Raw genomic sequence first — 14308 nt, 5'->3', positions numbered from 1 at the left:
CCGGTTGAATATACAGTACAGGTGACAAATAGATTTAAGGAATTAGATCTGATAGACAGAGTGCCTGAAGAACTATGGACAGAGGTTCGCGATATTGTACAACAGGTAGCAACCAAAACCATCCTAAAGAAAAAGAAATGCAAGAAAGCAAAATGGCTGTCTGAGGAAGCTTTGCAAATAGCTGAGGAAAGGAGGGAAGCGAAAGGCAAGGGAGAAAAAGAAAGATACGCCCAATTGAATGCAGAATTCCAGAGAATAGCTAGAAGAGATAAGAATGCCTTCTTAAATGAACAGTGCAAAGAAATAGAAGAAAACAATAGAATAGGGAGGACCAGAGATCTTTTCAAGAAAATTGGAGAGATGAAGGGAACGTTTCATGCAAAAATGGGCATGATAAAGGACCAAAATGGCAGGGACCTAACAGAGGCAGAAGAGATTAAGAAGAGGTGGCAAAATTACACAGAAGAACTATACAAGAATGAGCTTAACGTCCCAGATAATCACAATGAGGTGGTCACTGACCTCGAGCCAGACATCCTAGAATGTGAGGTGAAGTGGGCCTTAGAAAAGCTGAGCAACAACAAAGCTAGTGGAGGTGACAGTATTCCAGCTGAGCTATTCAAAATCTTAAAAGACAGTGCAGTAAAAGTGCTACACTCAATTTGCCAGCAAATTTGGAAAACTCAACAGTGGCCACAGGATTGGAAAAGATCAGTTTACATTCCAATTCCAAAGAAAGGCAGTGCCAAAGAATGTTCAAACTATCGCACCATTGCACTCATTTCTCATGCTAGTAAAGTCATGCTTAAAATCCTACAAGCTAGACTTCAGCAGTATGTGGATCGAGAACTACCAGAAGTACAGGCAGGATTTCGAAGAGGCAGAGGAACTAGAGATCAAATTGCCAACATACGCTGGATCATGGAGAAAGCTAGGGAGTTCCAGAAAAACATCTACTTCTGCTTCATTGACTATGCTAAAGCCTTTGATTGTGTGGATCATAACAAACTGTGGCAAGTTCTTAAAGAGATGGGAGTACCAGACCATCTTATTTGTCTCTTGAGAAACCTATATGCGGGTCAAGAAGCAACAGTGAGAACTGGACACGGAACCACTGATTGGTTCAAAATTGGGAAAGGAGTCCGGCAAGGCTGTATACTGTCGCCCTGCCTATTTAACTTATATGCAGAGCACATCATGAGAAAGGCAGGGCTAGATGAATCAAAAGTTGGAATTAAGATTGCCGGAAGAAATATCAACAACCTAAGATACGCAGATGATACCACTCTAATGGCAGAAAGTGAAGAAGAACTAAAGAGCCTCTTGTTGCGGGTGAAGAACGAGAGTGCAAAACTTGGGTTGAAACTTAACATTAAGAAAACCAAGATCATGGCATCTGGCCCTCTCAATTCTTGGCAAATAGATGGGGAAGAAATGGAGGTAGTGACAGATTTTGTTTTCCTGGGCTCCAAGATCACTGCAGATGGGGACTGTAGCCAAGAAATTAAAAGACGCTTGCTCCTGGGGAGGAAAGCCATGGCAAATCTAGACAGCACACTAAAAAGCAGAGACATCACCCTGTCAACAAAAGTGCATATAGTCAAGGCTATAGTCTTCCCAGGTGCAATGTATGGCAGTGAAAGTTGGACCATAAGAAAGGCTGAGCGCCAAAGAATTGAGGCCTTTGAACTGTGGTGCTGGAGAAGACTCCTGCGAGTCCCTTGGACTGCAAGGCGATCAAACCGGTCAGTCCTAGAGGAGATCAATCCTGACTGCTCTTTAGAAGGCCAGATCCTGAAGCTAAAACTCAAATACTTTGGCCACCTAATGAGAAGGAAGGACTCACTGGAGAAGAGCCTAATGCTGGGAAAGATCGAGGGCAATAGAAGAAGGGGACGACAGAGAATGAGGTGGCTGGATGGAGTCACTGAAGCAGTAGGCGTGAGCTTAAATGGACTCCAGAAGATGTTAGAAGACAGGAAGGCCTGGAGGAATGTTGTCCATAGGGTCGCGATGGGTCGGACACGACTTCGCAGCTAACAACAACAATAGAGAAGGGGCAGTGGTGAAACAGGATTAGGCAATGGAGAGAAGGTAGAATTTGTTAATTCCTATTTTGTGTCTGTCCTCTGACCAAAGGGAAATTAATCCCTAGTTGATCAGAGTTATACCACTGGGAAAAGGAAAGAAATGCCAGTTAGGACAGAGATGGAAATATTAAGAGAAAATTTATGAAGTTAAGTGAATTAAAGCTCCACAGAGCAAAAAGTTTAAAGGAGCTAAGGGAGATGATTACATTTGTCTCTGCGAATTGCTCCAGACTGGCCAAATCTCAGAAAATTGAAGGAGAGCAAATGTCAGCCCCATCTTCAAAAAGAAGGAAGAGGAGTACCCAGGGAATTAAATGGCCATTAGCTTGAAATGGACAAGGCCTTTGAATAAATAATAAGCAACATGCTTGTGAACATTTGAATAAACCTAAAATACATCAGTCAAGAATGAAGGATGAATTTGTCATGAACAACTCATACCAAAATAACCTAATTTCCTTTGATAGAATTATTAGCTTCTCAGATCAGGGGGCTATCATAGACCTCAGATCTCAGAAAAGCCTTTTAAATGACATTCTTCTTCATAAAATGGTAAAGATGTTAGATGATGCTACTGTTGGATGGACTCATCTTTGATTGAATGACTGCATGCTAAGTGTACTAATTAATATTGCCCTTCAGCTTGGAGGGAAGTATTGAGGGCGGTATCACAAAACTCTGTGCTGTCTCCTGTTCAACATTTTTATCAATTACTAAGATGAGGAGGTTATTAATAAAGTCTGCAGATGACACAAAATGGAGAAGAGTACCCAGCATTTGAAATGAAAGAGAGAAATTTGAAAAGTTCTAAACAGCCTTGAATGGTGAGCTAAATGAATGGGATGTAATATAATAGGCAGAAATGTAAATTTCTTTATCTGGCTTTGAAAGATGTAAGGTACAAGTATTTCCAGGATGAGGAAATCTTGGCTTAGCAGTAATACATGTAATAACCAGAGGGTTCTGGGTGTCTGTTAAATTTGAGCCAGCAGTGTGATGCAGCTGGAAGAAATGCAAATACTGCATTTGGTGCATTAATAGAAACACAGATCACTCTGAACAATTGTTCTATTCAAGTTTGTCCTGGTTGGACTCCATTTGGAATACCATTGTGTCCGGTATTAGACACAATCGTTCAGAAAGGACAATGACAATTGGAGTAAGTTAAAAAGAGGGTTAATAGGATGGTGAAGCAAAGCTTCTGAGAAACAGTTAAAGGATCTGAGGATATTTAGCCCAGAGAAAGGAAGCCTAAGGAGAGATATGATAGCCAAATTTAGGTATTTGAAGGGTTGTCACATAGAAGAGAAAGTGGAATTCTTCTCTATTTACCTAGAGGATAAGACAGAACAAATAGAAAATAGGCTAGAAATCAGAATAAACTATTCAAGCTGTCAGCTAGTGGAGCACTCTGCCACATGATGTACTGAGTTCTCGTTGGTCAACAATCTTCAGACAGAAAATGAATGGTCATCTGTCAGAGATTCTTTAGTACTGTAGATCCTGTGCTGAGCAGAGAGTTTGGCTAAATGACCTCTAAGATATATCCTACTGTTATTAAATTATACAGGTATTCCTTGACTTATGATCATTTGTTCCATGACCATTTGAAATCATGACTGTGCGGAACAAAGAAAATTATGACCCCCTGCCTCAAGTGATGACTATAGCAGCATCCCCACGATCATGTGAACAAAATTTGGGCATGTGATCAAAATTTGCCTGCCCTAACAACCAGCTGCAACTGTCCATACTTTCCCATCTCCCCCCTCCCCATCTATGCCCTTAAATGCTGGGGAAGCTCCTGTGGTGCATCACAAAACAGCCAGCCAGCCACATAAAGGCCCAGGAAATCTCCACAGTAGGGCACAAAGTGGCTGCTTGAGGGGAAGCTGCAAATGCCCTGAAGACTCCAGGGCTGCACTGTGTAGCATGAAGCAGCTACTCCCCCACAATGTGTCACATTCCTGGGCAACCCCAGCCCAGCCCAGCCACCCTCGCTGTCCTTCACCCTATCACATCAGCTGACTTTCACCATTTTCTCTGTCCCTCTGCTTACAAGGCATGCCCAGCCTGGCCCTTTGCAAAGAAGAAAAATAAATGCTAAATGAGACCACTCACCTGCAGTATTTGCGATGTACATTGTGATGTATTATTTCTGTTCTAAGGTAGCATTTGCCCCCTTTCTTTCATTTACAATGTACCGTAGTTACATTGTCTATGGTGGAACAAGCCCATTCTACTCACTTGAAGCAGTAGCCGCATCTAATCACCATGCATTGCTCCTTAGTTATTGGTTTTACCCATATCCAGTCTGAAATTATATAATTCTCAATATAAATCACCACTGGCAACGCTATCTGGACTTTCTTGCAAATAAAGCATTCCTGCTTTATTTGACACACACCTCAGCCCAGCATCCCTGATGTTGCAATTATATGTTTAACTAAAATATATATAGTGGATTAATAGTGCAGTAGGACTGAGGCCTTTAGAATGGCAGGCATTGCTTTGTGATTTAATTTGTTCAAATCTGTTAAATCCCTAGTGATTTCATCTGTTAAAATGTCAAGTTAGGAAATAGTCCAACTTTAAAAGGAGTAAAGTTGTGACCTGTAATTCAGCCCCAGACATGCTCTTAGTTCTGTCAGCACTGTTTCAACAGTGGTTTTATTGTTTATAATCAGTGCATGATGATCTCTGGCAAGAGAGAAGTTATTTTGTTTGATTTTGTACTTGCAATAGTTTCAAGCAATACATCATATTTTTCATGCTTCCTCAGCATGAAGGCAATTGTACATCACTGAAAAAATAAAAAAGACAAAAACTTAAAACCACAAGAAACGCTTTTTGTAGAAGTTCTCTTAGTCCAGTGTGCTACTCTCACATGTTCCAATCAGATAGAACCTGTTTAACTGGTCCTTAGAGACGAGCTGCCTCTGATCTAAAGTTAACACATAATGTCCACATGGATTTGTAACAGTTGCCCATCTTTCTGCTATGGGTTCCGTAAAATTACTGAATGTATTTCCATGTGCAAATATTTCCTAATGTTTGAATGACTCTCTAAAACCCACAGGGTAGTGCAGACATGTCAAACACAAGGCCCGGGGCCCAGATCCGGCCCGCAAAGTGTTTTCATGTGGCCCGCGAAGCCATCCTGGAAACAGTGAGGGAACGGCCCCCACTGCCTTGGCCCTGGCCCAGAGACCCTCCTTCTGCCAGAGACCCTCAGATCTGTCCCACTCCTGCCCAGGCCCCCATAGGCAACCTTGATGCAAACGATGTAGAGCTGGCCACGCCCACCCAGTAGGCCACGCCCACCCTGGCCACGCCCCCACCCCCCTGAGGGCAACCACAATGCTGATGCGGCCCTCAATGAAATCGAGTTTGACACCCCTGGGGTAGTGGATTGATTTTGCCATTGGAAGGTAAAATGAAATTAAAAAGACTTTAAGTATCCTTTTTTTTTTCACCAGCTCTACAATTGGTCTTGAATCTAGACATAGGTAAAGATGGGACAAGATAGTTTCTCTCTTTGTTTTTAATTCCCTCACATATTAAAACTTCCTCTCATTACAAAAGTAACATGCTGGGCAATTCAACAGTGTAGCAATTTTGTTCTGCTTCTTTGAAATTGTAAAATAAATTTGGATTTATTTGTCACATGTATATATCTGCCCATGTCAATAAACAAGTGACTCTGGGTAGTTTACAACAAAGCTTAAAATAGTTAATAAATAGCCCAAACAACAACAACAACAATCATCATCGTTATCATCATCTATAAAAAAGACTTAACAAATAAAAAATGATGGAATAAAGTTAATAGTAACTGAGACACTTCATTGTTCACCAGTCCTCTGGGATACCCAAGCCTGATGGCACAACCAGGACTTGAGAGATGTTCAGAAATAGAAAACTGATGGAGCTCACTTCAAGGAGAGAATATTCCATAATCATGTGATGCCCCAGCAGAAAAGACCTGTTGCCTTGGATCTGCTTATGTAGCTCACTAGGCAACAGAACGCATAACAATCTCTCTCTGCTGGATCTGGAAGCATGGGTAGATGTAATCAGGAACAGGCAGTTCCTCTAAACCAGGGGTCTTCAAACTTGGCCCTTTTATGACTTGTGGACTTCAACTCCCAGAATTCCTCATCCAGGCATGCTGGATGAGGAATTCTGGGAGTTGAAGTCCACAAGTTATAAAAGGGCCAAGTTTGAAGACTCCTGCTCTAAACCCTGGGCCTATGCCATGTAGGGTTTTAACAGTTGACACCAGCACTTTGAATTAGACCCAGAAATTGGTAACCCATGCAGTTCACAATCCAGAGGTTTAATGTGTCTACTAGAAACACATAGCTGCTAAAAAATAATATAATATAGATTTCCCCCCCAAAAAACTAAACCAAAACAATATCCTTGGTAACATGAGATATATTTTCTGCTTTATTCACACTAAGTATATATCAAGTCTTATTGTTTTACCTTCGAAATATTGCAGAGGAGATGTGGTGGGATTCAAATATGTGAACAACCGGTTCTCTGTTTGGATGCCACTTCCAGAAGTCCATTCTGGGCCTGGGTAACAAAAAATTAGCTACCGGTTCTGCTGAACTGGTGTGAACTGGCTGAATCCCACCACTGGAGGAGATTCCTTTAAAATATGGGCAGAAAGGTCCTCCATAATTGCATATCTACTCCTAAATGATTTTTGAAAAGTATGAAGGATGACTCATAAAGAAACAGGTTGGCTTTCTTCTTGAACCTCTTGGATGTGATTTTCGGTGGCATGGAGGTTTGCAAGCTGTTAGGTATGTCTCTCCAAAACAGTTCAGTAAGATGCAACGTTGGGACATTCTGCTTTCCTTCTCTTTCACTGGAGAAAAGCCTGGAGAAATCTCACTTATTCGTAATGAGACATGGAGAGGCTCAGAAAACATTTCACCATCTCTGCAGCTATTTGAGCTCAATGTTGCAGATTTAAGCCCTAGGAGGGTAGTTAAGTGTCAGGAAAAACAAAGACAGAGAAGAGCACAGATTGCATAACATTTACATATGCTAATTCATGTCTACAAATGCTTATTTAGAAATAATTACCATAATTTGCATAGAAAAACAAATTGGAAATGCATATGACAAGACAAAAATGCATATGACAAGACAAAAAATAAATGATCTGGACAAGGACTTATTCCTGGACTTAACAAAATAAGTTGGTTAAAGTCTTTGAGAAATCTTAAATATAGGGATAAGAACATTGAAAGATAAATCAAATCCCATGATAGCATTTGAATGAAAATTAAAATATTAGAAGCAAAAGGAAGGAGTACAAAGTTGGTTTATTTGACCCAATTTAAAATAAGAAATGGTTGTATAGAACTGGGAATCCCATTATGGATTATTATTTTTTGCTGAAACTAGGACTGAAAGGTTTATGATTTATGGATCTGCATATGGATAAAGGATGGATTATGGGGAGAAGAGATATTTGCATGTATCATTATGGGGGGGAATGAATTATTATGGCTGTTTGTACTTGTGATGAAGAACAGAAGCCTAGTGGCTTCTGTGTTTAGTTTGTTTTTTTCTTTTTCTATTGTTTTAAAACCATCAAACAAACATTTTTTTAAAAAAAAACTACTTTTCCTTCCTTTTCCAGATTTAGTTTTAACAGTCCACCTATGAAAGAGCTGTGCTACAGTAAGAAGAATCATCAGGTATTGAAAGACATCTTCAAAAACTCAAAATGTTACTAGGAGTCAGGAGTGAAAAATGAAAACCTTTCAGACTACAGATAGACCTTGACTTACCACCACAACTGAGTCCAACATTTCTGTTGCTAAGTGAGACATTTATTAAGTGAATTTTATAGCCTTTCTTGCCACCGTTGTTAAGTTAGTAACATGGATGTTAAGTGAAACTGGCCTCCCCATTGACATAGCTTGTCAGAAGTTTGCAAAAGGTGATCGTATGACACCAGGACACTGCAGCTGTCATAAATATGAGTTTTGATCATGTGACCATGGGGATGCTGCAACGGTCATAAGTGTGAAAAATGGTCATACGTTTTTTGGGTGCTGTGGTAACTTTGAATGGTCACTAAACAAACTGTTGTTAAGTCAAGGGCTACTTGTACAACTGTCAATTTTTCTATAGTCTTTTTTTGAGGAGGGAGGGAGGGAGGGGAGAGCCAAACTGGCTTCTGGCCTTTAGCCTGATAGAATCCAAAATAGATCCCAATTAGCTTCTCACTTCTCTGGAGAACTAATTTCACTGTTCAACTGCTCCTGTTGTAAGGAGTCCCCCCCCCTCTGATATTTAGATGAATTTTGCATTCTTGTAATTTTAATTCATTTTTCTATTTTTCACTCTGAAACGAGAGATTTTTTTTTGAGCTAGCCCTTCAAATATTCATGTTTTTCAAGACTACATATTCCAATTCATCTCTCTTTTTTAGGGCTTGCTTCTTAGTCCCCTCATCATCTTCTGGATCTATTCTAATTTTTGGGAATCGTTCTTCAAATGTGATGGTGTCAGATTTCATGCCAGGCTGTGCAATATATCTAAATCTTCAGATTCTCACCTTGTATTCAAAGGTTCGATTGCAGCTGAAAGCCACAGCGATGACATACATAAGATGCTTTTTTGCAGACAAGGTAGAAGTCATATACACAGAACACAGTAATCAAAACAGATATAGTGTTTTAATTCCTAGGCATTTTTCTCCCTTTTTCAGATCAATGGGCATACAGTTTTTCTTATTAGCCTTTAGATTGGGATCCACCTGCTCAGTGATGACATAATAGTTTTATCTGGACTAAGAATGACTGTTTCTTACCTTTTTAGCTTCAGCCCTGGACAGAGTACTTGAAGAGCACTCTGACCCAAACAGAATCTAATGGAGTAATCATGATTTGGAAATAATGCTTTACATACAGCCTAAAATTACATTTGTTTTTTACAGACATATTACATTGCAAGCTCATATTCAGTTTGCAATCTTCTACTAATTTGAAGATTTTTTTTTCTTATATACTGTTATCGATGTACTATTATCTCTAATTTTATTTTTCTCTTCTAAGTGGACTTTCATTTGTCTTTGTTCAATTTTATTTTTCAGGCCATTTCTCTAAATTACTGAGATGAGTTTGGAATTTCAATTCCTGACTTCTAGGGGTACAACCACCCACACAATTTTATGAAATGTGCAAACCTGATAAGCCATTAAGAAAAACATTGAAGAGTAGAGTATCCAGCATAGCCTTTGTTTCTAAGCATGATTTTTGGGAAATCTGTGTATCTATTCAATTGTCATGTCATGCTGTACACACTTAAACTAGCTTGGTAATCAGCATGTACTTTGTTAAAGGTTTTGCTGAAATCAAGTTGTACTTTGTCTACAGTATTCCCATAATTTATTAAGGAAGTTAACCTGATCAAAAAATGAGATAAAAGTAGTTTACTAACATTTTCCTTAACAAATCTAAGCTAATTCTTGCAAATTATCTTAGGAGTTTCTATTTCTGTAAGATACATTTTCTATGATACTGTTTGATTCCTATGACCTCCAATGGTCTTATTTCTTCAGTTAGGTTGTAAAGGTAGAATTTCATGTATACTTTTCAACTCTCCTTCAATATTTAAACATAAAGCTTTTTTTCTCATTAAAGCCAAAGTATGTTTCTTAGTTCCTGTGGGTTTTCCCAGTTGTTTTAATGAAAACAAATGGATCCAGCTGCAAAAATAGATAACTAGTTTATGAAGTTAAAAGCTGAAACTCATATATATATATCTTCAGAGACTAACCAGATATAAAAAAGTCAAAGCTGGATAGATAGCATTTATAAGGTAACATTTTAGGTAAAGTAAAAAGAATACATTTATTTTACAATACATCCAGTGAGGGTCAACAAATATTTTCAAGGAAGGCTTTTTAATTTTTCTTTCTTACAACAAACAAAATGAGGAAGTGCATTTCAGAAGATTGCACTATAAAATAAGTCAATCTCTTTTGTGAGGAGTGATCCAGGTGTAGTTATCTGGAAGTTTGGACGATGGTGCTAGAAAAGCAATGGAGGGGGGAAAAATGAACAAATGGGGTGAACAATGATGTAATTTCTGGGAGAGATGTGTAACCTGTTTTGAGATAAATGTTAGTCTGCTTCTCAAAAGTAAATCTAAGAGCATTTTCCAAATGATAATTTACTTGTTGAATGCTCTCAAAAAGTGTTAAACCTCTTCTTTCATCTGTACTTAAATAGAATCTTTAGTTCTTTTGCATTTGAGGTTCTGCCTTCCTCTTCCTCTTTTTCTTGATTTCAGGTAGTTTTTTTAGTTGCTTAGTGAGTGGTATTTACATGAGTACTGCAGCTATTATATCTTTGTTTAGCAACACATAGTGGATAGATTCTCAGTATTCATACATACTATATTTTTGAATACCTGATCTGGGGAAAACCTGGATAGGGTCATTGTCTTCCTATTACCTTGTAACCCAAATGGCCTTTTGGCATTTCTTTATTCCTGCTTCCATAAGCAACCCTGTGCTTCCTAGCCCTAGTTCCAGAGGGCCTTAAAATGATGTATAATGAGGCAGTTCTGGTGAATATGTTTTCAGATAAAATCAGATATGGCACAAAAAGAAAAGGGCTTAAGAAAACATCTGGCTGGCTATTGCTGGAATCCTCAAGATAGGTCAGTGGATGGACTTCTAAGTTTTAAATAGCCATAATGCTATTTAAAAAAAGAGGCATGGACAAAACTTTTTGGTCATTTAAAAAACACTTTTGAACAGTGCCTCATAGAACAAAATAATGACATGATTTTTCCCCTTTAAATGCTTTATATGTAGTTCCACCATTAACTCAGAAATCATTTTCTGTTCCCTGAAATGAATAAGGCAAAGTAGATGAGAGTTTCTTACATTCATGCACACACAGAAACTTATTATTATATTTAGTGACCACAGGACCTTAAAAATAAACTTGGATGTGGAGACTCTTTGTTCTTTAAAGAATGGAAAATATTGTGTACTTTAAACCCTGCTGAGTCTCTAAAATTACTTGGATACTCCTGCAATAGCAATTGAATTGCATTCCACATGTCTTAGACATAAGGAATGCTTGAACATGAAGAGAAAATAAATAAGTATTTACTCTGAATGGTATATTCAACTTCTTGCCTTTTCATTTTCTCCAGATGATTTTTGATACAGGTTATTTTTTTTTCTCATAAGGGAGACTTGTCAGAGAAACCTCAGCAAGAAATATTTTGCAATTAAATCAGCCATAGTTTGTAAAGGGATGTAAATCATCATTGAGATGTGATGGATTTCTTGTCATTAATGACTGATTGACTTGTGGGTGGCAGCTTGATTACTTGGGGCAGGAAATAGAATCACAAATATTTGCATGCAGTTAAGAATGAAACATGCCAGGTGGAGGAAATGGTTTCAAGTGAATCACACTTTGGAGGAATGGGAAGAAAATATTGTATCCAAGGGAAGACTAAAGCACGCTGATTTCTAAATTGATCACAAATGATGAACCTACAGGCCAGATATCACTTCCATTGTAAGTATTTTTGGCTACAGATCCAAGTAAATTTTACAACTGTTGTGTCATGTCAATGATTCAAATGGTTTGAACTCAACAGCTGAGATTTAGAACAGATCAAATGGGTAAAACCCATGTTGGTGAAACTAAATATTAGTTGTTCCTACTTTTAATATTAATACTTTATTTATCATGTTACTACTATTAAGATTTTCAGAGCATAACAATAATGTGGAACTTCATACAGTTCAATCCTATATAATTAGTTTATTCAGAAATACTTTCTTCTGAAACCAGTGAGATTTATGTTTATTTGAAAGTGAAACCATAATTTGTTTTAACATTTAAAAAGTATGTCTGTATACAGATTGCTGCATACATAGATTTCAGTAATTGAACAATTTAAAACCTCATTTAAATATTAAACTGAAATCTATTATCTATTCTACAATTTTATTTAGGAGTAAAATACTTGAATTCAGTAGGACTTACTTCTAAGTCGACAAGCATATGATAGGTGCTACATTCCAATGGATGTTGGATTTTAATCTTAGTTTCCTCTTAGCCTTATCAGCTATGCTATGGAATACATTGAACCAATGTACTTTACAGCAATGTATGGCAGCCAATTCATACAAGCCTTTTCTTTGTTTTCTACCTACAACAAGCTTTTTCTTTTGTACATTATATATAATATTCTTTGTCCATATATTTGCAAAATATATTTGACGTCCACTGCTTGATGTAAATTTCCAAAGAGATTAAAATTAAATTAGACTGATGGGTATCTACACATATCTCAAACATTTCTTGCTTTTTAAATAATAAAATAAAACTGGGTTATAAGGCAAGCTACTTTTTTTGGCATTTTTCCATTGTCTGATTTATGTCTTCCTTGATTTTTTGGCAAATGCAGGAGAAAGGTATCAAAAGTATCCTGTCTTGTTATTCAACAATTTTGCTTATAATTTTGCTTATATTTAAACTGGAAGTTGCACTGAAAAATGTCTTCATTGTTTGAGGACAGAATATTAATTAGCAGATGTTTACCAAATTGAATACAATTTGCACTATCAATATCTATATCTTATTGTACATGAATATATCCATGTTGATTACATTAGATTATGATCAAGCGATAAGCAAGATGAAGGAATAAATACATTGAAAATGATGGCATGGAATGAACAGCAGACAAGTGAGAATTGGAAGGTTTGACTGCATCAAAACAACCTGCTTTTAAAAACAATGACAGCATTTTTTTCTTCTTTCCAGAATAGTTCAGAGTGATGGAACTGTCTAGAACAGGGGGTGTCAAACTGCTGGCCCACAGGCCGGATGCATCATGGCGAAACCACACCCACCCATTGCCGGCAATGGGGAAAAAGTCGCAATACGTCACAACACGTCACGTGACATTGTGAGTTTGACACCCCTGGTCTAGAACAATCTGGAAGAATTGGGTGGGAAAGTTTTAAGCCAACCCATAACAATAAAACTAACAATAATGATACATACAAGAATTGGAGATCAAGTTCCTTAAAGAGAAACTCAGAAAAGCAAATTAAGTATTTGTAAATACCTCAGTGAACTTGCATATCCTCAGTTGTTTTCTGAAAAAAGATAACATGGGTATCAGTCAAATAGATCTGCTAGAGGGCTGCCCTCAAAAATCTGCACAGAGATAAGCATGGTTCACATCATGAAAAGAATTATTCTACGGCATTTTTTATCTATAGTGAGGAACAGCATGGAACATTTGGGTCTGCACAATTCTAGCAGTATTTAGTTTTTAAATTTATAGCAAATTGATGTTGGCAGAAGGATGGAGATCCCCACACAGGACTACAAAGCCCTGTGATCTTCAAACCCTGGTCCCAGCTCTTTCTTTGAGATAGTGATTTGGTAGTTCCTGCAATAAAGCTCTGTTGTCCAGGAATCTTCTCAAAAGTGATCCAGCCCATAATTCTGCTGAGGATTCTCAAACCACCTGCTGGCTTTTTTATGATTAAAGGCAAAATGCAAAAGTGAAAATAATTTCTATAATGTCAACTCCTGGCTATGAAATGTAGAGTTAAGAGTTACTACTCTACAAACTTTCACTGTGGAAAATGATAAATTGCAGAGCTACTCAGGTCATGGTAATACCGTAGCTGGCAAAACTTACGGCTAAAGTTAAACAGCCAATTCCATACCTTGGACAAAGAAATAAAAGATTTAGCAGCACAACCTAGCCAAACTGATTCAAAAGTCCAATATAAAGCCCTGGCTTAATATTTCATCTGTTGTAGTCTTGAAGCAGATGAATCTCTTGTTCAGATTTTTGCATTTCTCCAGCTTCTGGGAGATCAATCAGATGCTCCCGGGAATAATGAAAGTCCATTCTTTATCCAGCCTGTTTTCTTGGATTTCTAACCTGACTTTTTTCCTCCATGGGAGGTTTGTGATTCACAGATATAGAATCCTATAATATGAAATAAAAGGGAACCCTAAAATATAACATTTTAGCCTATGTCATATATTCTGTAGTTATGTTGATTATTAAGAGTTCTTTTCTAGCTCTGTTCCAGACTTTCCATGAAAAATTGTGATGCTGGGTACAGGGCAGTTCATAAAATATTCATTCCTGGAATCAGGATCTGAAAACAGCCAGGCACA

The 14308-nt window shown here is 37.8% G+C and overlaps 1 protein-coding gene across 1 annotated transcript in view; it reads left to right on the top strand.

The window, feature by feature from the left end:
• Nucleotides 1–11634: 11634 nt before the first annotated feature.
• The window catches only part of KCNK2 (potassium two pore domain channel subfamily K member 2), a gene marked incomplete at both ends in the record, with an annotated part of 106117 nt that continues 103443 nt past the window's right edge, over nucleotides 11635–14308 (top strand). Inside the window, one exon of the mRNA XM_083348779.1 lies at nucleotides 11635–11668. Coding sequence (XP_083204905.1) covers nucleotides 11635–11668 — 34 coding nt within the window. The remainder of the gene's footprint in view (nucleotides 11669–14308) is intronic.

The sequence above is a fragment of the Vipera ursinii genome (genome assembly GCF_947247035.1).
Source record: "Vipera ursinii genome assembly, chromosome: 1".
NCBI classification, from domain to species: Eukaryota; Metazoa; Chordata; class Lepidosauria; order Squamata; family Viperidae; genus Vipera; species Vipera ursinii.
This window is presented reverse-complemented; position numbering and strand designations above follow the sequence as displayed.